A 22,169-nucleotide genomic window follows, 5' to 3' on the forward strand; every position below is an offset into this window, starting at 1 on the left:
CCACAAATGTCACCGAACACACCCCCGCGAATTAGCCAATGAAATGACAGAAATATGCCGTCGCCCACTATTTTTCATGCCAAAGCCATTGATGATTTGACGTCACAATATTAAAACCATCTCACAAGGCAATTTAATCTTAAAGTATTAGATTTATTTGTTCCTACGATTATAACTGTCGCTGTCATCCGTGTCGTCACTTGATTAAGTTGATCAATGTCCGTAGTTCTCGTCATATCCTCACTAAGGTAAGTACACGTTTTTAATTCCGGTTTTCTTGTAGATCATTATCAATAATAGCAATGATAACAAAATTGTTAGATAACAAAATATAATTTAAATAGCTGACGAAAGTCGACGGGGATAACTATTAGTGTTGTGATTCATTTTAAAGTTGAATTTTCTAGTATTACAAACACAGATAAACTATCATGCTAGCTAAATTGATAACGAATATAAATCAATTTGTGTTTTTCCTTGTTAAATCCATTAATATACATTTATATATTATAAATCGCGAAGATATAGTAGATAATATGTAGTAACTAAGCCTTTTAAAGGGATATACGTTATCTTAATAGGCCTATTAGTTTGATATTATGATAAATATATTGATATGTTGATATAAAGTTTGTGGTCACCACGTATATTAGTTCTGAAAAGAACTGTTGAGTTTCTCCATAAATATTCTATTTAGTATACATAAATCAGTGTCCGAATACTACTGAGTAGGCTTTGCTTATAAGTTATTTATAAACACCCACCTACCTGAAACAGAAAGAAAACGCGATGCTACTTTTTTTATTAACAGCGGGCTAGGACTAAAATACATCATTTATCATTATATCGTATATCATATATTTTTTATATACGGTAATGTAGTAGATTTAATATAAATCTTTCATAGGAGGATTTTTTTTTTTAATTGCGTAAATCATAAAATAATTCGTGGCTACGTTTTACCAAGTACATCGATCAGCTGTTGTCAAAAACAATGATGCAATGGCCACACCGGCGACACACACCACTTATATAACCAATCAAAAGCTGTAATTCTGACACACCTCCACACATACTTAATATTAGTACGCGGTGATAATAGGACCGTACTTAGTGGCGACCTACTTTAACTAACCGGAATTAATATTCATAAAATTATTAAATTTGAATTTAATAATTAATTAAAACATAAAAATAAATCAATAATAATAATAATATACCGATCAGAAATAAGTTGTTAATAGCAAGTTTTGCCTTTTTGGTATATTTTTTTGCTTTTAGCACAAAAGAGTGGAATTTTCCTATGTGTGAATTGACATTTGAGTCTGCGCAGATTGATCTCCCGGCATCGCATTAGGTCATCTTAAATCCAGCTGATCGCGCCGTTTGAGTGGATATTGCTGTGGTCACTTAATGAATTGACAGTTTTTGTATATTTTTAGCAATAGAATCCTTATTTATTTTACCTAAAATAGTATATAAAAGTGTGCTTCAAAATGACACTATTAACATTTCAGTTGTTACGGTAAGTGCAAGTGTTTAAAATAATCTTGAAGCTGGGCCTCTTCAAAAGAAGGGACCGTCCAACCAACCGGTTGCTTGACACTGTGACTAAACAATGCCTGTTGTGTTTGTGTAGGAGGAGGGGCTAGGCCTACGTGTCAGTTTGAAAAGGGCATTCATAAGTAATTTATAGCAGTTTGGTTGGTTTAAATATAGGCCTACAAACTACTATAGGCCTAGGCCTAATATTTGTTCTTAGTTTTCCAACAACAATGTTGAATGTCATTTTCACAATTGAAAATTTATTTTTTCTTTTATATTAATTTAACTCTAACAGGGATTGAATTAAAGAATGTTAACATAGCGTAAATAAAGGCCAGCCTATCTGAGTCTAATCTGTTTTTTTTTTTAAACAAAAAATGTATGTATTAGTATAAGAATTGTCTGTTAAGACTTACTTTTTGTTTTTATTATATTAAATAAGCAATCAATTATATTAATTTTATTTCTTTTTTTTAGGAGAAGTACCTCTGTGGTCAAATCATTTAACAGTTTTCAAAAGTTGAGACGTTTCACAGTAACAACACATCCTGCCATGTCGTCGATGACGGTGAATGACTTACGACCTCACGTCAAAGAGTATGTGTTGGAAAAAGCAGAGCTCTGCAAACCAGACAGTATTTATATTTGTGACGGATCAGAAGAGGAGGAACAACAACTTCTGAAGCTCATGGAAGAAGAAGGCATGATAAAAAGACTAACAAAATATGAGAATTGGTAAAGTGATGTTATTAAATAAATAACAATGTTATATATTCATACTATCTTTATTACAGTAAAGCTCTGTCTACACTATCAAACAAGTTTGACAAAAAAAAATGTGATGTGCCCAAATATTGTAGTGATATGACATGATCATGTCCATATATGGGTACATCACAGTTTTTTGTCACACAAAGTTTAATAGTGTAGACAGAGATAACATAATTGTGACAATGGGTTCATCCTTTGTCTTTCACTTTTAAATACTTTAGTTTTGTTGAATCACTTCATTGTTTCAAATAATGACCAATGATTCATAAGTAGGTAGTTCTGACACTCCCAATACCGAACACAATCAGGCTGGCCTAGTATGTCTCATTTTCAGAAATTCTGGTATTTTCCAAAAGTGTTTACTGTAGTTCAAGGAAAGTTTCTGGTGTCCAGTGAGTCCTGTATTGTGAGAGTCGACTGTACAATAACATTAAATATAACTTAACAGAAAATACCTAAGTGCTCGTTGTAGAGAGTGTGTAGCCAGCCCACACACCTACTGTATTTCATACAGCATAACTACTGAAATGTGTTGTTTGTTTAGTCCAGGTAAAATTTACTTAGTAAGAATTCTGCGACAGGGTTATCAGAAAATGTGTGAAGTAATCTTGATAAAACAACCAGTCCAAGGTCCGTAAAATATTTCAATTGTATGGATTAAAACCGAGACATTGTTTTTACAGTGTAACTACATACATTAAATAAATTCTAATAATTGAATAGTGGCCAAGTACTGTAGCATACACTACAGTAGTTTGACAAAAAATGCGTGCTGTGCCCAAATATGGTAGTGATATGCCCAAATATGGTAGTTATATGACATAATGATGTCCATATATGCACATCACATTTTATCATCACATAAAGTTTGATAGTGTAGACAGAGCTTTACAGGGGTGACAGTTTTCAAAGTCAAGTGTCTCTGTTTAAAGTACAAAGCATTTATGTACTGTTGGTCTAGTTCCATTTCTAAATTGTTTAATTTACAATAAAAAAAGATAGGTGACGTTTAGCATTTAGTACCTAGTGTAGTGTACCCATCCTCTTCCTCAGCCCGCAAGGCTGCAAATTTTTTCTCAAGTGAACCCAGTCTTTGGACACAATCTTTGATTCATTCTAGTATTCCCATCCCAATGATATTCTCTCCTTTTCCACTCTCCGGCTCTACGTTGTTTTAAGGCTTCCTATTTTTCCCCTGCCTTCTGGACACTGTGTCACATCTACTGTGAGCTTTGTTTAACTTCACGTTCTTCCTGTATTCTACTAATGACCCAATCAACTTCAGAATTCACAAACTTGTTTTAACTTACTTTCGCATTCATTGATATTCCTTCTGCATCAAACTCTCTTCAAAAGACAGTCAATTTTTATAGAAAATGCGCTGACGAGACATGCTATTGCTGCAGGCATTTCAATTTAATATAGTCACTGCTAACCTTAAAAAAATACTTGTCTCTATTGTTTTTAAGTACTACACATAAAAGAAGTAGGAATTCATTAAATATTCAAAAAGATGATGATGTATGAACCATTTTCACCAGCACATTTGCTCAAGTTAAAAAGGCATCTGACATATTATTCTTTAAAAAAAACGGAGTCAATGTTAACCAAAAAGATTAAAATAATTTGTAAAACATTTTTGTTTTAGTACCAATTGGTTATTTTCCAACAAAAAAAACATATGTATTACTATACCTAGACAGTACAAACACATTTTTATTTATAAAATCACACTTATACTACCAGCAACTTGATAACTAATAATATTTAAATGCCGATTTTATACAATACAGCATGGTTAAGTTTTTTTTTTGTCTTTGATTTGACTCCGTATAAATTTAAATGGTTAAATTTAACTTGAATACAAAGAGTACAGTACTATTATTAATCAGTATTATTAATAACATAACAAAAAAAATTAATCACCTTTTTAAAATATTAAAATCCTTAATTATTCGTGTTTAATAATTTATTACATTGAAATTTTCAGGAAAACTTTTCACATGGTCCCTAAAGAGAAATAATAGAAAAAGATTTATAGTATAGGTTAATATTGAAAGGTTAAATAATGAAGGAAGGACAATCTATTATTACTAAAGAATGGTCATCACTTAAATTGCATTGTGTTGTGGTTTTGCCATTTGAGTATTTTTGTATTGTGTAGAATTCTATCTAGACATAAAACAATGGGTATTGTACTGTAGTCATCGGATTGTCTTTGTTATGCAAATCATTTTTATGATTTCCAGTTACATCTGCAAGTCATGAACATTAATTTATTTTTATCGTGAAATAGCAATCTGTACCATCCTATCATATTGATTTGTTTCTGAACAATTTACAGTCATGTGTAAATAGTGATTTAGATTAATATTTTGTAAAAGAAAAACATTTGGCACACATCGACTTTAGAAGAAAAGAGTTATGTACTGTATATGTTAAGGAAGGAAGCTACTCGAAAGCTTTCCAATTTCTTACTGCCTGTAATTACCGTTTTAATTTCGCTTTTTTGCTTATATTTGTTTCAAATTTTTATTTGAACTCCATTGAGATCCAGCCACTGAATGTACCCACAGCATTTAAATTTTTTCAGTATTTTTCCTTTAAATATATTAATTACAGTACAACACATTTCTGCAATGTTTTAAGATGTTGTACAGCATTATGGTACATCATTGTTATATGAACCACATACTGTAGTAAACTGTGTACTAGTTTGCTCTTAGCCACTGTGTCGTGGACAGAAGAGAGAGCGCCGTAAGTGGCTGCAGGACATGACGAGACCCGAGAAGCATGTTATTGAAAGTGTAACATCAAGTCCACAGCACCTTGAGCACTTTAGTGGATATGTGCGCTTTACAAATGTTTAAACATTATATTATTATTATTGTGCAAATGTTATTAACTTTTTTTTAGCTGGCTTGCAAAGACTGACCCAAAAGATGTAGCCAGAGTGGAAAGCAAGACCGTAATATGCACACCAAACAAACGAGACACCATTCCAATTGTGAAGGAGGATGTGAAAGGGACTCTTGGTCAATGGAGGTCACAAAATGAGCTCCAGCAAGACTTCAGGGAACGCTTTCCAGCATGTATGAAAGGTACAACTGTGGTTAATAAATTGATGTCAATTTTAAGTTGAAAATCAAAGATGGCAGTACAGTAGGCCTATTAAGCAACCTGCCTGAATTTACAGTACTCTCATTTTGGGATGTTGTACTGTTTTTACTATGGATATCCACTGTATTATAAGAAACACTCAATGATTTAAACATTTTTTAACATAAATTACAGGAAGAAAGATGTACGTTATTCCATTCAGTATGGGACCAGTCGGTTCGCCACTGTCTAAGATCGGCATCCAGGTTACCGACTCCCCCTATGTTGTAGCTAGCATGAGGGTTATGACGCGAATGGGCGGTAAAGTCCTGGATACTCTAGGAGACGGAGAATTCGTCAAATGTTTACATTCGGTGGGACAACCTCTTCCAATGGAGAGTAAGTATTCTGAAACATTTTTCTTCTGATCTTAAAATTTTTATACAGTAATATTCATTATCTAAAATGTATACAGTTATGTTGACACAGGTGTTTAGTATCTGTATGGACAATACAAATAAAATATTTAACTTGTTTATTTTAGAGCCACCTGTAAACAACTGGCCGTGTAATCCCGCAAAGACCCTAATCGCTCACATTCCTGACCAAAGGGAAATCTGCTCATTCGGTAGCGGATATGGTGGAAATTCTTTACTCGGCAAGAAGTGCTTTGCGTTGAGGATTGCGTCACGCATCGCAAAAGACGAGGGATGGTTAGCCGAACATATGTTGGTAAGGATGGTTGTTAAATTTAATAAAATAATTGAAACCATTAGAAAACATAATATCATCTTATCCATTCATCATATTAATAATTGAATACAGACAAACACTCATAATCAAATTGTTTTTTGTTAATGAAATAATTAAAACCATATTACAAACCAGTAATTTAATAAATACAATACAGATTTTAATATAACAACCTCAAGGACAAATTGGATACACAAAAGTAACCAAATAAAACATTATTAAGACATTTCTTAGAGGAAACAAACAAAAACCATGACACTATTATTGTTTTGATTGAAGTTAAGTATTTAGCCAATTTATAAATTAATACAATATATTCTTGAGGACAAAAAAGAAACAAAAACTTAACATTATTTTACTTTTTGATTAAATATAAATCTTAGGCAAGTTATAAATTGATACAATATGTTCTTGAGAACAAAAAAAACAAAAACTTGACAAGATTTTACTTTTTGATTAAATATAGATTTTAGGCATCACAAACCCTGAAGGGCAGAAGAAGTACATTGCAGCGGCTTTTCCAAGTGCTTGCGGAAAGACCAACTTAGCCATGATGAACCCAACCCTTCCTGGCTGGAAGGTGGAATGTGTTGGTGACGACATCGCTTGGATGAAGTTCGACAGCGAAGGAAAGCTCCGTGCTATCAATCCAGAAGCAGGATTCTTCGGAGTTGCTCCAGGAACGTCGATGAAGACAAATCCAAATGCAATGCTTACAATTCAGAAAAACACAATCTTCACAAACGTAGCGGAGACCTCCGAGGGAGGGTTCTGGTGGGAGGGGTTAGAAGATGAAACACCAAGTGTAAGATATTTTCCTACTTTGCCAAAGTTACTATAAATAATTATTACTTTTTGTTCGAGACAAACGTCTGAAGCAACCATTCCATGCCATATAAAATTGAAACATACTAAAATTATGCTTATGTGTTAGTAACTGCAGTAGAATAATGTTGACATGATCCCTTAAGCTCTGTCTACACTATCAAAGTTTAAGTGACAACAAAATGTGATGTGACCATATATGGACTTGATGTTGTCATACTGGTACTGGTCCTTGTAACCATGATACTAATCACATATGCTGGCTAATGACTGTATACAATTAGCGCTTACGGACACTGCATGTTGATGCTCAAAACAATATCACTCCTGCATCTCACACTACCATATTTGGGTATATCACTACCATATTTGGGCATGTAAAAGAAGAATCACAACCATTCTTTTAGGTCATTACGTTTATAATTATTATTTGTTAGGGCCTTACATACACATCTTGGCTAGACCACAAGAACTGGCATAAGGACATGTTGACAGACACAGGCAAGAAGATACTTGCTGCTCATCCCAACTCTAGATTCTGCACCCCAGCCAGCCAATGTCCTACCATGGACCCAGCCTGGGAGAGCTCTGAAGGAGTGCCAATTGACGCTATTGTATTTGGTGGGCGTAGACCAGAAGGTAAGGTTGGATAGAGTGTGTAACAACAGGACACTGAGCTCACCTTGCCAAGATAGGAACAAGAACAGTCCTTTGATCTTATGTCTGGCTGTGACAAATACCAACAGTATTCTTCGTGGTGTACGGTGTCTGTTAAGAGGCTTGGAACTGATCGTGTCGCAGCCACAGATAAACCCTTTGATCTTCGGATCTCAACATCCTGTTGTTAGATTGCCTTGATTTGTGTAAATGTTATCAATAGATGACGTATTCCTTTCAAGTAATTGTGAGGGTTCGAAATTAGGAAGGTCATTTCGTCCTATTGGAAAGACCATAACAATTAGTACATATAAAAAAATACAGAACACACCACTATGTATTAGTATTTTTATAGAGCACTTTAAGCTACTATAAAGTGACTATAATATGTAAATTTTTGTTTGTCAGGTGTCCCCCTCGTATACGAATCTTTTGATTGGAAACATGGAGTATTCGTAGGAGCTGCAATGAGATCAGAATCAACTGCTGCAGCTGAACATGTTGGTAAGTATGGTACTATTGCACGCCATGTGACTCACAATTGTCCAACCAAATGACAGGAATTTATTTAGATGTTATATAATATGGTCTACTTCTTTTCTTAAAAGATATATTTTTAAAGTAAAAATGGCAATAAAAAATGTTTTGATTTTTACATTATTGTTTATGTTTTTAGAAATATTGTTATCTGTTTTCTGATGTTCCTATCTATTCTTGTTCCTATATATGTAGCTATCGAGTACAAAAGTCATTATACAAACGTTCAGAAACATATGAGCATGCACCGAATGACGGTTAGACTCAATAGCTGCATATTTTAGTGGAGTAACCAAAGATTGCTATTTTTTACCTTGTTTAATTTTGTAAAAAAAGAAAATATTTAATATAGGTATATTTAATAATAAGTAAATAAAAAAACATTTGTTTTTTATTTTTCTAGGTAAAGCAATAATGCATGATCCATTTGCAATGAGACCATTCTTTGGCTATAATTTTGGAGATTATTTGGCCCACTGGCTGAGTATGGAAAACCATCAGGGCGCAAAGTTACCGAAAATCTTCCACGTCAACTGGTTCCGTAAGAGTTCAGAAGGAAAATTCCTCTGGCCTGGATTCGGTGAAAACTCGCGAGTGCTCGATTGGATCTGCCGCAGAGTTGACGGAGAAGACGTTTCCAAGAAAACCCCGATCGGTCTTGTGCCAACGAAGGGCAGTATAAATACGGACAATCTCGAGCCAGTAGATATGGAAGCAATCTTCGACTTGCCAAAGGAATTCTGGGAAAAGGAAGTACAATCAATCCGTACATATTTTGATGAACAAGTAAATAGAGACTTACCAGAAGAGATTGCCAACCAGTTGAATGCTTTAGAGGAGCGAGTTAGGAAAATGTAAATGTACTCTCTTAACAATATTATAATCTGTAAAATTAATCTTATTAATAATATTCACTTATTTTTCAAGGTTATTTTAATACATTTTGTTTGATATAAACAACTTGTATTATTACTATGTATTAATAAGTTGTATATTAATTAATATTATTTGTTAATTAATTATGATTGTAAAAACTGTGCTTTTATTACCTCATGTAAATTATAATTATGAAGAGGTTTAATTAAAAAGTATCAGTTTTTTTCTATATAAATTATGTTTCATCATATTGATTGAAACATATTGAGGTAATATATTATTGTCACAAATTAGCTAAAATTGATTGGAATATTAATAATAATAATTATTTACATATTATTTAATATTCATTTATTAATTATTAAATTCAACCATATGTTGTGTATTGTTTAGTGTTTTTTTCAGTTGTAATTATTGAAGAAGAATTGTTTTAATTCAAGTATTTATAAATATTAAACTGTATAATTGTACTGCACTGTGCTTAAATACACACAAAACAAGTTACTTATTTCCTTATGCATCCAAGTGTGTCTATATCTCGGAGAGTTGCCCGATTTTTTAAACAGTAATCTACTAGAATTGTTAATTTCAACATTCGGTTTTTTCCCTTGACAGAGAATCAACTAACTTATACTCTACAAACAATATATTAGACCACAAATTAATGAAATAGTTGTATAGAGATTTTGATGTTTTTAAGCTTGTGAATTACAGAGAATAATGCATATAATTGTGAATTATTGACATTGTAAGGCCAACAAAAATAAAAGTGAGATTTTTAACATTTATTCATTCCAGTTTTTTGTGCAGTAAAGTAACTTTGAATGAGAATAAGAAATTATTCAATTTAATTATGATAAATTTTCTAGGTAATAGTCTTGTAGTGGGTAGGCTAAATATACTGCATTGCGTTAGGGGAAAAGGTTTGATTACAGTAAAATTATTTTTTTTAAACTTTACCCTTTTTTATTGCTTGCAGTTAAAGTTCAAAGGTCACAAGAAACCTGACCCCAAACAGGTCTTAAATTGAAAAAAACTTATACTAAGCTATCCTTTTTAGCCTTTGAAATGTATTGTACGATTTATATTATATACCACAAACATTTAGCATGTGTACACATTTATTTTGTTAATAATATCTGAAGATATGTTCTTAAAAATGTATCTTATAATTCTACACATGGCTTTATTATATTATACAATAAAACCGTCCATTAAAATAATACAGTGGAACCTCTATTAAGGGGACATCTTTACTTTAAGTGTCCCTTTAAAAGGGTCCTATTAATAGGGATTTCTCCTTTAGGGCTGCCCTTTTAATATGGATGGATGTGACTCCGAATAGAGGTTAGCCGTAGACCTGTATTTCTTCTCAATCGTTTCATGAATTTGGACATAACTACTTTGATAAGTACAATAATACTCGACAAATTCTACTGTCTTAGATCTAAGAAAATATTGTACTCTAACTACCATACATTTCTTTATGTAATTATTAATATGCTACTAGTAGTGGAAGTATTGTTGTGAATTTAATTTGTAAATCGCAGATAAGAAACAGATTATTTATTTTTTTAAGATTGGTTAATTTTAACCCATAGAGTACAGCAATAAATACACATTCAGGACCGTAGCCAGCATGAGGCAGACAAGGCCCTCGCCTCGTCTGAAAATGTAATAATTGTATTTAAAGCATCTTTGCCTCGTCTGTTTTTAACCTCTCGCTACGGCCTTGATAGTGACATAAATAGAGCATGAATCAATGCCTGGTATCGTATCTATCATTGTTAAAACAACCCCACCCCTTTTCTAATAGTATCGCACTGTAAATTGTAAATGTATTTTTACCAGTCATTGCCATTTTTGTTATTACCTTGTCAATTATGCAGTAAATTTTAGAATCAAGGATTTGTATTGGAGGTTTTTTTTTCTCACAAATGGGGAAAAAATCGTCCATAAGCTAGGCCTACTTAACATCACGTCCACTGATGGTTTGTTAAGGGCATGTGGCAGCAAAAATGATGGTTTGTCCAACCCCTTGCTATAGGCTTGACAACATAGTGTGGCAGTATAGTGGGGTTCATCGACTATATACTCCATCACATTGATGGCTATAGATTTATACCATATATAACAATATTTGTAAAATATTAGTTAATTGCTAGTTGTTGTAGTGTTAAATGAACGTTTATGGTAGGGGTCGAAATAATCTGTGCTATGCACATGTTTGATTTTATTATTAAATAAAGAATTATCTTGTTACTTACTGTTGGTAAATTGTATAATTGTTGCCTAGCTAATTAGCTTGTATATTTGGTAAGGTTTTAAGAGCATGTGTGGAAGCCTTGAAAAGATACCAGTAACTAGTTACTGCTACCATCTTGGCTTACCTTTAGTATCTCATTACTTGATGTTAACTAACCAAGTACTTAATAATAATCTTCTGTATTTAAACCCATATTTCAACTGGTATTATCATATTCAATAGATAGCTAGTTATTAAAAAAAATAATATAATGGTAGTACATTAAATATAACAACTAATTTATGTACACCTTTGTATTAATTATAATTGCTGACCAATTATTGTACACCATACTGTAGGTATGGAAGGCACAAAGTAACAAAACATGTTAGGGAATATTCATTGTGTTTTGTTTGAGTCCACTGCCCAACTTTTTGTTTTTATACCAACATTATTTGGATTTTTACTGTAGGGCAAGAAATTTGTCTTCCGAAATTTCAGACTTGCAGAGTTTAATAACTATTGTTTGTTGTTTATGTTAGAGGGGGTAGTTCAATATAGTTCCGGATTGACAGCATTTCCAAATAACAATGTCCATGAGCTTGGTATCTTGAAAGAACACCCAGATGGCTGTTTCTGAAAAGATAAATCAAAAATTGAACTCGGATGGTAATCTCTGTCTACACTATCATACTAGTTTGTGGAGAAAAAAAAGGGTGATGTGCTCAAATATGGCAGTGATATGCCCAAATATGGCAGTGATAAACATACATACCGATTTCTCTGCGACTTTGAGCCACTCATTCAGGTAGTTTGCTAGCTGGATGGCGTGTGGAATATTATCGCCCTCGGAGCAGAAATTCAGTAGAATAGCGAGTGAAATATCTTCCCGGCAACTAATTCAAATAGGAAACGTTATTAAAAATTATTTTAACTTATTAGCATTGATTCTTGATTGGTCAGATGCTTTTCCCTACGTATCTGACGTAAATTGTACTTTATACTCAGTACATTTTGAGAACTACTTTACAAGTAATTTTTGGGTGGGACTGTAAATCCACGACTTCCAGATCAGTAGCCTAGCGTTCATATACCTCCAGACTATGAAGCTCACGCCAATGGCAACATTTCATTCATATATAAAGCAAATTATCATCAATCTCTTTTTCGTTTTTATAAATAAATAAAATATCTTCAACCGTACCAGTCTTCAAAGAACCTTTTAGCAATACCTCCACCTGGTATGTAAACACCTTTGGCAGCATCAGGTATTGATGTCCCTTCTGGTTCTGGTGACCACACAAAATCCCTCCTCTCAAGTTGTGTCCAATGCCCTAAGCCGCATTTTGTTGGTGAATTTGGATGTTTTTCTAGCAATGGTGTTGTAAGATATCGCAGAGGCGATCTGTGAGTAGAATATAGGTAGGGATATTATTGTGTGTAGATAGTGGGGTTTCATTTTTTTGATGATTGATGTATCTTCTTCTGTTGAAATTTCTTTATTTTAGTAATACCATTTTAGTAATACCATATATCCCACCCACCCTTTATATCTGATTTCACAGGCATATCCAGTATAGTCCCATTATTGACTTTTGATGATCTGGATGTAGGCCTCTCTCTAACCAGTTCAGATAAGGTTTTACAAGAAATGCTTACCAATCATTTTTTTCCCTAAACCAGGATTTCCCCAGGTATAGTCCCACCTCTCAATGTCGGCCCAATTTCGTGTTTTAGGGGGTGGGATTAGGGGGTGGGAGTATATGCATTTACTCAATACATGTATCATGACAAATTTCATAAAAGCTCAGATATACCCTGTGATTTGTGAATCTATTCTTTCATATGCGAAACTGCTTGTTAGAAGAATCACTCGACTAAAGTTACTCTGTTTGATCCAGTCAAGTAACTTCTTTCTGAACTGGCTATGTTTACCCTAATAAAGACAAAAACATACAGCTTATTCAAATCGGAAAGCAGTAGTACATTTTTTTTTTTAATTTGTTGAGTGGAAACTGGTATCTCCCTTCTCCCCCAACCCCCCTGGATCTACCTATGTGATAAAACCAGAATATGCAAAAATAATATTCTGAGGTGATAATATTTGTTCAACTGCAATGTTTACATATGAATGGGTTTTTGAGGAAATTGTCATTAATATTTAATAATTAAAATAATAAAGCTCTGTCTACACTATCAAACTTTATGTGATGTGCCCATATATGGACATGATGATGTCATATTACTACCATATTTAACACACCTTCACCAGTAAGGCTCGCAATTGTACCACCAGTAATCTCTTCTCATCACTTTTGTATACTGAAGGGAAAATAAAAAAGGAAAAGATTTTGATAGGAGTTTTTAAAAAATGTGTGTGTGTGTAGTTAAATATCTTAAACCGAATAGTTTATTTAAACGATGGAATCATGTTACTTAAATTCTTAAGCTCTGTTCTTAAGCTCTGTCCACACTATCAAACTTGATACAAAAGAATGTTATGTGTCCATATGGACATGATGATGTCATACCACTACCATATTTGGGCACATCACACTAGTTTGATAGTGTAGACAGAGCTTAATTCGATTTGAACCCATTGTAAGGTGTACCTCAACCACCAAACCATATCTTACCCTCTGCTGTTGTGCACAGTTTTCCTTCTACAAGGCCTGACGTATTGAATGGGTCATTGCCGCACATTGGTAGCATACTGGAATCGGAAAGATAACCAACATGCTCCATCTTTAAAGTGGAGATGATAAGATCTGTTGCTAGTTGCCCAACATTACCTACAGAAATGCAGGGCTAGACAAAAAATATAATTTGTTTTTTTAATAACAAAACTAAATCCAAAATATTATTGTGAATATTTTGTACTACCTAAACTTCGAAGTTAATCTCACTAAAAGAATTATTATTATTATTATTATGAACTTTTCCATACTTTAATGTATACAGAAAATGCTTTATAATTTGTATTAGCCTAACATGGACCCGATCGTCTTTGCTTTTGGGATCTATGTATCCAGATGCACTCAGGCAGGCTATCCACTTATATTTTTTACAGCCTTTACTTAACCTAGATTTAAACCGCAATAAAATTACATGCAAAGCACAGATGTGACTGTAAATTTAGGAATACGTACACAGACTAATGTAAAATCTGACCACTTTGTATCGCTAGAATTTAATGGAATAAACATTATGAAATAATGAATCAAACAGTAAAAGTAGTAATTCTCAAACACAGTGTGGCACGCGGTTGTTTATCGAAACTACTCAAGCATGCAATTTGCGATATCATGGTGGATGAGAAATTGTATCCACTGAAGTGCTATTTTGTGAAAATAATCAACAATCCGACGATCCGATTGGCCAGAACGAAAACTTTAGCTTGATGAAGGTTCCGTTTCACACTGCTGAACAAACCGCGATGGCTGAACTTGAAATCGGCGAACACTGTTCTTTTCCAAATTGCAATCAACTTGGTTAGTTATTACGTGTATAAATTAGATCTTCTTTCTCAATACATGAACTGGAATGAACGTATATTAATAATGATCGTAAAACATATAATGAAACGTATTCGCGGCGTAAGATCGATCGATCTAGGCCTAGGCCGCATCCTTCTTGTTTGATCCGCACCACCCGGGCTTCTTCGCCGATTGATTGACTGGCTAATCCATGAGAGTCCCAAACAAGACACAGGCCTAGGCCTAGCCCTTTTGTTTTTGCTTGTGTTGGTCATTTATCATTTACTTAATCCTAGACTCATTAGCCATCAATTTACATTCCAAAAACACATTCTTTTCTATTCAGATTTTCTTTCATTCAATTGTGATGACTGTTGTCAAGTCTTTTGGTATGTTAAAAAAATAAAAACTACGATCAATTTCAAATTATAAAGTTAATAATAGGAAACAAACACAATGTTAATGTATAATTTTATAAGTATAGGCTAACATAACATAGGTTGTTGACTATTAATTATACATTTGTCATATTTGTGTGTGACTGACTGTGAAAGTATCAATTATTATTCCTACAATTATATAGATTTGTTTGTACTATTTTTATAATTCTATATTTATTCATCAGCAATCATATATATAGTTATAACTTACATAAAATCAATATTTTTAATTATAGTAAAGATCATCGAAGCAAGTCCTTGCACCAATGCATACAGGTAAGTTGAATCAGAAAATGCATGAAATAAAAATATTAATATATCCTGAAAAACAATTTCATTTTTTACTCTAACATTTAAAGAATTATACAGAATTGTTTTTGCATATAGGATGTGCAAGATACTGGAGGAATATCATCAGAACCGCCAACATCAACTTTCTCATCATATCCATGTGAACTAACTGAGTGCAAGAATAAAGTACCCACCCAAGTTATATGTGAACATTGCAGAAAGAACTTCTGCCTTCGGTAAGTTGTAAACTTGGTTAGCTTACTTTGGACACGACCATTTTTAAATCATTTTGAAATTAATTTTTCGATTCAATTTTGTTTTCAGACATCGACATCAACAAGATCATTCCTGTGCAATGCTGATAGAAAAGCCAGAACCAATGCAAAAAACAGCTGAGCTTGTGAAAAAAATAACAGGTACAGAATTCTATGTTTATCATCAAAGTACCCCAGCTTAAATTTTGAAGATTTACTCTCAATACAAAACTGGACAGAATTTGTACAAAACTGGACATAATTTGTACAAAACTGGAAATAATTTGTACAAAACTAGACATAATTTGTACAAAACTAGAAACAATTTGTACAAAACTAGACATAATTTGTACAAAACTAGAAATAATTTGTACAAAACTAGACATAATTTGTACAAAACTAGATATAATTTGTACAAAACTGGACAGAATTTGTACAAAACTGAACAAAATTTGCAGTACAGTAAAAATTTGTTTGCAATTTATATTATATATTTATATCATTCTTCTGCAGACTCCATAAAATCTAAGCCACCAAAACCAAAGAAACAACTGAGCACCAAAGCACAGAAGACTGCTGCTAAGGTGGCCCTCATGAAGATGAAGATGCATGCAGTGGGTGATGCTTCTATTCCTCAGGTAGTGGAGCTATAGCTTGGTGGATAACATGCTTGCTTTCCAATCTGAAGGTCCAGGGTTCAATCCTGATATAGTGCTAGGGTTGTAACTCATAACTCTTTCAACTCTACTCCCTAATGAAGGACAATAAATATTTTATCCATCTTGTAATTAGTGACTTACTCGCTGTTAGATAGATGTGTATGAAATAATAAAAAAAAATAAAAATTCATTCATTTAGGAGATATTAAATTCAGTCCTTGAGATAATTTCATTTGGTTCACAATTAAAATTATATTTAAGTTTTTTTCAAACATTAAATTATCTCTTTATTTGCTCTGTAAAATATAAGCGAATTCCTTCTATTAATTAATTAATCTTATTAATACTCTTTATTGCATTTGTTTTACTTAGACTGAACGTTTATATTTCCAAGTATATTTACCCATTGAACATCGATGTAAAGAGAAGAGCAAAGCAATGTATTTTTCAAAAGAATGGAGTGTAGGTCGCCTTGTGGACAAAACAGCAACTATGGCAAGCTTAAGGAACGAAAACAATCTAGCAGGTAGTAAGGTAAATGAAAATGCCTAATATCTCAAATTGCATTCTTGTTGGGATACCGCTATTTAGAATATACTTTGATGGGTCCTGAAGGTGTCCCATTAATAAAGTTCTACAGGTTTTTTTTTTATGTATATGCTTGTATAAAACTATTTAAAAAAAAAAAGTGTGATGTGCCCAAATATGGTAGTGATATGCTTAAAAATAGTAGTGATATGCTTAAATATGGTAGTGATATGCTTAAATATGGTAGTGATATGACATCATTATGTCCATATATGGGGAAATCACATTTTTTGTCACATAGTGCAGACAGAGCTTTAAAAAAACTTTATTTCCTTCTTTAAGAAACTCCGACTTTTCCATCCGGTTGTTGGTTCAACATTCCCGATGGATGAGAAGTTGACCAAACTGCTCGATGGAGAAGAACCTCTGTTCAATGGTGGGGATGTAATAATAGAATATGTAGATAATGACTGCAAACGGATTGATGACGTTGACCTCTATAAACTTTGACATCAGTGATCACGAAAATGTAAGCTGAAAACCGAGATCCATTTTGTTTTATTTCAGTCTGAGTATTGTTTCAATCTGCGGAGTGAATGTTTCATGGAACTGTATATTATATTCATGTATCTTTTGTCTGCTAAAATGTTTACATTTCATCGTATCCACCAAACTACCGGGTCTTCCCCAATTTGGATTCTTCCAAAAAACGAAAGATTAATTAATGCAGCAACTAGACAGGCCTATAGCTAGCGTACGATGTTCGTTTGTTACCGGTGTTTTACCAGCTAAGCCTACAAAACTAAGCCAGGCTGGGTCTGAGACCGTCCACAAGAGGACATTCAACCCGAGTTACTATTGTACAATATTCATTCAGATAGACATTTTTTGTCCCTTACCAAGTCTTTAATGGGTTGAGACAACAGCCTGAATAAAAATAAATTTGAAATTGATCTCATAAAGCAGAGGCTCTAAATAGACGAATCAATATTAATGTAGTGAGCCCTCTATATTGCTTGATTGCATCAATGCTGGAAGGATTGTACCAAATTGTCATCACAGAATTTTAATATTCTATTTCGTAGATGTGGTATAGCCGAGTGTTTAGGAAAACTGTCTATCACACAGAAAACCTGGGTTCAATTCCTCTATTAAATGCATTGACACCATCTTAATCTGTGTTATATAAACAAATCTATTATTTATTTATTAATAGTGCAAATGTACTATTTGTCTAGAGAATCTATTGTATTTAGAAACAAATTAAACTAACTACAATTAATTTGATAATTCTGCAATAACACATTGTTCTGTACTTTGAATCCTTTTAAATCTAGCAATTTTATTAACATTTCATTAGGACATAAATGAATGAATACAACACATAGTATAAAAGTGACCGACTTCTCTATTTAACGGCTCAGTTCGCCAGCTCATGTTACTGTGAACTCGGATGTAAAGCTCTGTCTACACTATCAAACTAGCTTGACAAAATAGTGTGATGTGCCCAAATATGGTAGTGATATGCTTAAATATGGTAATAATGACATTATCATGTCCATAAATGGCAATTTTTTCGGGGGAGGCGTTTATTTTTTTGTGCAATATTGTAACATGTTATCAAATAAATACCCTCTAGGTATGACAAAAGTATAACACAATTAATATCACTTAATATCAAGAAGTGATATTTTAAAATACAGTAAATTGTAAAGATACAAGGATACAAGGAAACTTTATTCATCCCAACTTGGGAAATTGTGTTGCTGTCTTATAACAATGCCGTAAAGAAAAGAGAAATGATAGGCCTAATACATAAGAGTGATAATAATAATAACAATAATAGTGTATCGTAATAAATTCCCCTATCTTTAATATCTTTCATTATAGTCTCGTATGCCCTTTGGGAGGAAGGAGAGACGATGGCGTTCAGTGGATCCCCGTGGCGGCCTCAGTCTACCACTACGTTCCATAAGGCAGTCGGCAATGTCCGATATATAAATGTATATGTCAATATATTACAGTATTGTGTGTATAAGCATGTGGCTGGTCATTCAAAAAAAAAAATAATTGCCCTGAGGGGGTGTTCCAAAAGATGGTCTATGGGGGAGTTTATTCAAAGCGGAGCGTTTATTTAAACAAATACGGTTAGTAAAGTTATATTTTATGATTCCTGAAGAATTTCGTACATGAAAGGTAAGAAGATCAAAGGTCACTATTTGTATGATATTCCAATAAATACGACTTTATTTTGTTGTTATAATTCTTGTGTTAGATCCTTTGATAGGATTAAGTACTTGTCAATTGATTAGCGTTTGCAACATTTAATGGCATTTGAGAACATTTAATTCATTTCCAATTAATATATGACATCTTGCGCCATTTTCAGGTCTTCAAAGAGATCAAAGAGCACTCAACAGTTTTGCACAATGGACAATAATATTATTATTCTATCAGAACACTGAAAAACCTTTTGTTCGCTAATTAATGTTTTTGCGTGTATGTTATTCAATTACCTACAGTGTAGATTGCGACTATAAGAGTACTATGGAATACCTTTGTTTGATATCAATGAGTTAATATGTTTTTGCGTATACAGTATGTTATTCAATTATCTAGATTGCGGCTGTAAAAGTACTATGGAAAACCTTGGTTTGCTAATCGAGAGTTAATACGTTTTTGCATAACATATGAAGTTCATTGAGATTTTTTCATAATTTTAAATACAGCTTGTCTTGTGATTCAGTTTATTTAAAGATTGGAAAATACATTTTCAGCAAAGTTTTTTTAATTTGTAGCTTTTGAGAATGGATCCAGGATTTCTTAAATAGTGGTCCACCTGAGGGGTGGGGGTGTGTTTGCGGTGTCTAAACTTCATTTTGTCAGTCTAAGGGGGGCATGCAATCCTAGCAGTCTCAGGTTTGCCATTGCTCTGTTTTTTTCCAATCATATTGTGAAGAAAAAAGTTAGATTATTCAAATATCTAACTAGTAACACACATTTGTACTGTGAAGCAGTTACCTCTTAAAATTTACAACTACAGAAAAAAAATCAAATAAATTTGTCTCAAATCTTTACAATATTATCTGGTAGAATTTTATTGATTTTTCCAAATTAAATATGTTTCACCGCCTTTGATATAAAAACTAAAAATAAAACGATAATAATATTGCAAATTATGTATCCAATTTTTTCTATTTTTTATTCATATTATAATACTAATAACGGTTATTGTGTAAACAAAATCTTACAATTTTACTATATTAAAAAGTAATAAACAGTAACAGAAATACTCCTTATTGCCAGGAGAATTATTTGAAACAAAATCACGTTTTGTACAGATTTGATGATCAATTTATGAAACTAAATAGAGATATCAAACCATGACAGGTTTTACATTTGATATATTTGAGTGTGATGCTCAATTAGATTTAGTAAAACAATATCCAACATGAAGAAATCACTAACTTGTGCATGTTGCGTTTATTGCTTGTATAAAAATGACTACTTGTGTTTTTATTGTTATTTAACATTATGTATTTGTTGTGTTCCATATAAATGTAAATAAAATATAAAGTCTAGTCTAAAAATAGTGAAAGATTTAAAAATAAACAATTTGCTTGGACCTTATTATTATGGTTTTCTAAAGCTCTTTCTACACTATCAAACTAGTTTGACAAAACAAATTGCGATGTGCCCAAATATGGTAGTGATATTCCTAAATTTGGTAGTGATATGACATCAGCATATCCATATATGGGCACATCACATTTTTTTGTCACATAAAGTTTGATAGTGTAGACAGAGCTGTATACACATCCTGTGCACACAGAACTTAAAGGTATGCTAATAAACTTAGATAGAATAGAACACTATGAAGTGCTATAAAAGGGGTTTTTCTGGTTTCAAGTCATACTTGTTAGTATCGATTTTATCGTCACATAAACATTAATAGTGTAGACAGAGCCTTATATAGCGCATATAAGCAAGCTCTCAATGCACTGTACATAAATAGACGAGAAGTGGCAATAATTTAAATTAATTTAAAACTTTGTCTTGTACAATACAATAAACTTGTCTTATACATTTCTACCTGTTGCATCTGCTGTGTTGTCTAGATTAGGCTTTCTTGCATATTTGAGGTACCAAATATAATAATAACCAATAAATAGATACAACTCCCACTGACGGCGCAGGGGCCTACATTTATCCCTAAGCTATAACATTATCCTACTTTGTCAAACGGACAACATGACGGTACAATACATTGCATGGGTTCAACAGAAGACACACATTTGTCTGTCAATTATAATATCTGAAATCAATAGTAGTCGGCATGACATGAGGTATGGTTAAATTCTCTTCATGTTTGGATTCTTTTCTTCCATTGATGGATATAACGAAATTGAAAGTGTGTCGAGTCGCCGGCAGCCTGCTTACAGAGCAAGTTTGTGGTATGAACTATTAAAGGTCTGTCTAAACTATCAAACTTTATGTGAGACAAAAATGTGATGTGCCCAAATATGGACATGAAGATGTCATATCTACCATATTTAAGCATATCACTACCATGTTTAGGTACATCACACTTTTTTTGTTTGATAGTGTAGACACCTTTTGAATTGATCCTTGAAATAGCTAAAGCTAAAAATATTATTTTTCGCTTCTGCAGACCTCCCAAGTCTCCTGATTATCGAAGAAGTTTCCCCTAGATTTCAAGTGATATCCTGTCTCCTCCTAAAAGTGCAATTTCTTTCACTTTTTTTTTTGGCATATACAAAAATAGATTATGATAGTTAAGATAAGATAAGATAAATCTTTATTGTCATGAACACAACAAGGCGAACATGAAATTGGTTTTCCTTGATGCTTAAAAACACATACAATATATAAAACATTAAAAATATCAATACAATAAATTAAAACTATATACAGCAGTAAACAAGTAAACAAACTATCTTTGGAATGTTGTGTCGGAAACATGAATAGAGTTGTGGACAAATGATTTACCATTTAAGCTCTACTACTAGGCCCTCTTTGGTAACCCATTTTCCACGATGCAAACCAGCAAATACGAATGCATGATTAGAAAACGCCTGTCTGACATACCCATTGTTTACTACAGTATAGAAGCTGATTTATATATAGTAGTAGTATATTATGTTAGATTATTTTTATTTTCTTGTACTAAATAATATTTGAACTATGACATG

The 22,169-nt window shown here is 32.8% G+C and overlaps 3 protein-coding genes across 5 annotated transcripts; 2 read left to right on the forward strand and 1 right to left on the reverse strand.

The window, feature by feature from the left end:
• Nucleotides 1-113: 113 nt before the first annotated feature.
• On the forward strand, nucleotides 114-11,330 carry LOC144850886 (phosphoenolpyruvate carboxykinase, cytosolic [GTP]-like). Of its 2 annotated transcripts, none has more exons than XM_078708385.1 (9): nucleotides 114-248; nucleotides 2,023-2,280; nucleotides 5,233-5,417; nucleotides 5,611-5,814; nucleotides 5,960-6,147; nucleotides 6,635-6,973; nucleotides 7,431-7,632; nucleotides 8,059-8,154; nucleotides 8,591-11,330. In XM_078708385.1, exons 1-9 carry the CDS (start codon nucleotides 217-219, stop codon nucleotides 9,043-9,045), a joined length of 1,959 nt encoding a protein of 652 aa, XP_078564511.1. In that variant the 5' UTR covers nucleotides 114-216; the 3' UTR covers nucleotides 9,046-11,330. The 2 variants fall into 2 exon arrangements, with proteins under 2 accessions (XP_078564511.1, XP_078564512.1); XM_078708386.1 differs by lacking the exon at nucleotides 114-248 and adding an exon at nucleotides 1,376-1,525.
• Nucleotides 11,331-11,347: 17 nt separating this feature from the next.
• LOC144850887 (proteasome assembly chaperone 2-like) lies at nucleotides 11,348-14,587 on the reverse strand. The gene is made up of 7 exons (XM_078708387.1): nucleotides 14,458-14,587; nucleotides 13,945-14,116; nucleotides 13,572-13,630; nucleotides 13,126-13,244; nucleotides 12,513-12,713; nucleotides 12,084-12,204; nucleotides 11,348-11,944 (listed from the first exon to the last, which is right to left on the reverse strand). The coding sequence occupies exons 1-7, from the start codon at nucleotides 14,512-14,514 to the stop codon at nucleotides 11,861-11,863; spliced, it is 813 nt and encodes a 270-aa protein (XP_078564513.1). The 5' UTR covers nucleotides 14,515-14,587; the 3' UTR covers nucleotides 11,348-11,860.
• A 154-nt stretch (nucleotides 14,588-14,741) lies between these two features.
• LOC144849661 (AN1-type zinc finger protein 1-like) lies at nucleotides 14,742-20,571 on the forward strand. Of its 2 annotated transcripts, XM_078706648.1 has the most exons (9): nucleotides 14,742-14,799; nucleotides 15,131-15,173; nucleotides 15,461-15,500; nucleotides 15,612-15,751; nucleotides 15,840-15,931; nucleotides 16,283-16,407; nucleotides 16,801-16,962; nucleotides 17,299-17,485; nucleotides 18,847-20,571. In XM_078706648.1, exons 1-8 carry the CDS (start codon nucleotides 14,745-14,747, stop codon nucleotides 17,464-17,466), a joined length of 825 nt encoding a protein of 274 aa, XP_078562774.1. In that variant the 5' UTR covers nucleotides 14,742-14,744; the 3' UTR covers nucleotides 17,467-17,485; nucleotides 18,847-20,571. The 2 variants fall into 2 exon arrangements, with proteins under 2 accessions (XP_078562774.1, XP_078562775.1); XM_078706649.1 differs by lacking the exon at nucleotides 17,299-17,485.
• The last annotated feature ends 1,598 nt before the right edge of the window (nucleotides 20,572-22,169 follow it).

This window comes from Antedon bifida, chromosome 8 (assembly GCF_963402885.1).
Source record: "Antedon bifida chromosome 8, ecAntBifi1.1, whole genome shotgun sequence".
In the NCBI taxonomy this organism is placed as follows: Eukaryota; Metazoa; Echinodermata; class Crinoidea; order Comatulida; family Antedonidae; genus Antedon; species Antedon bifida.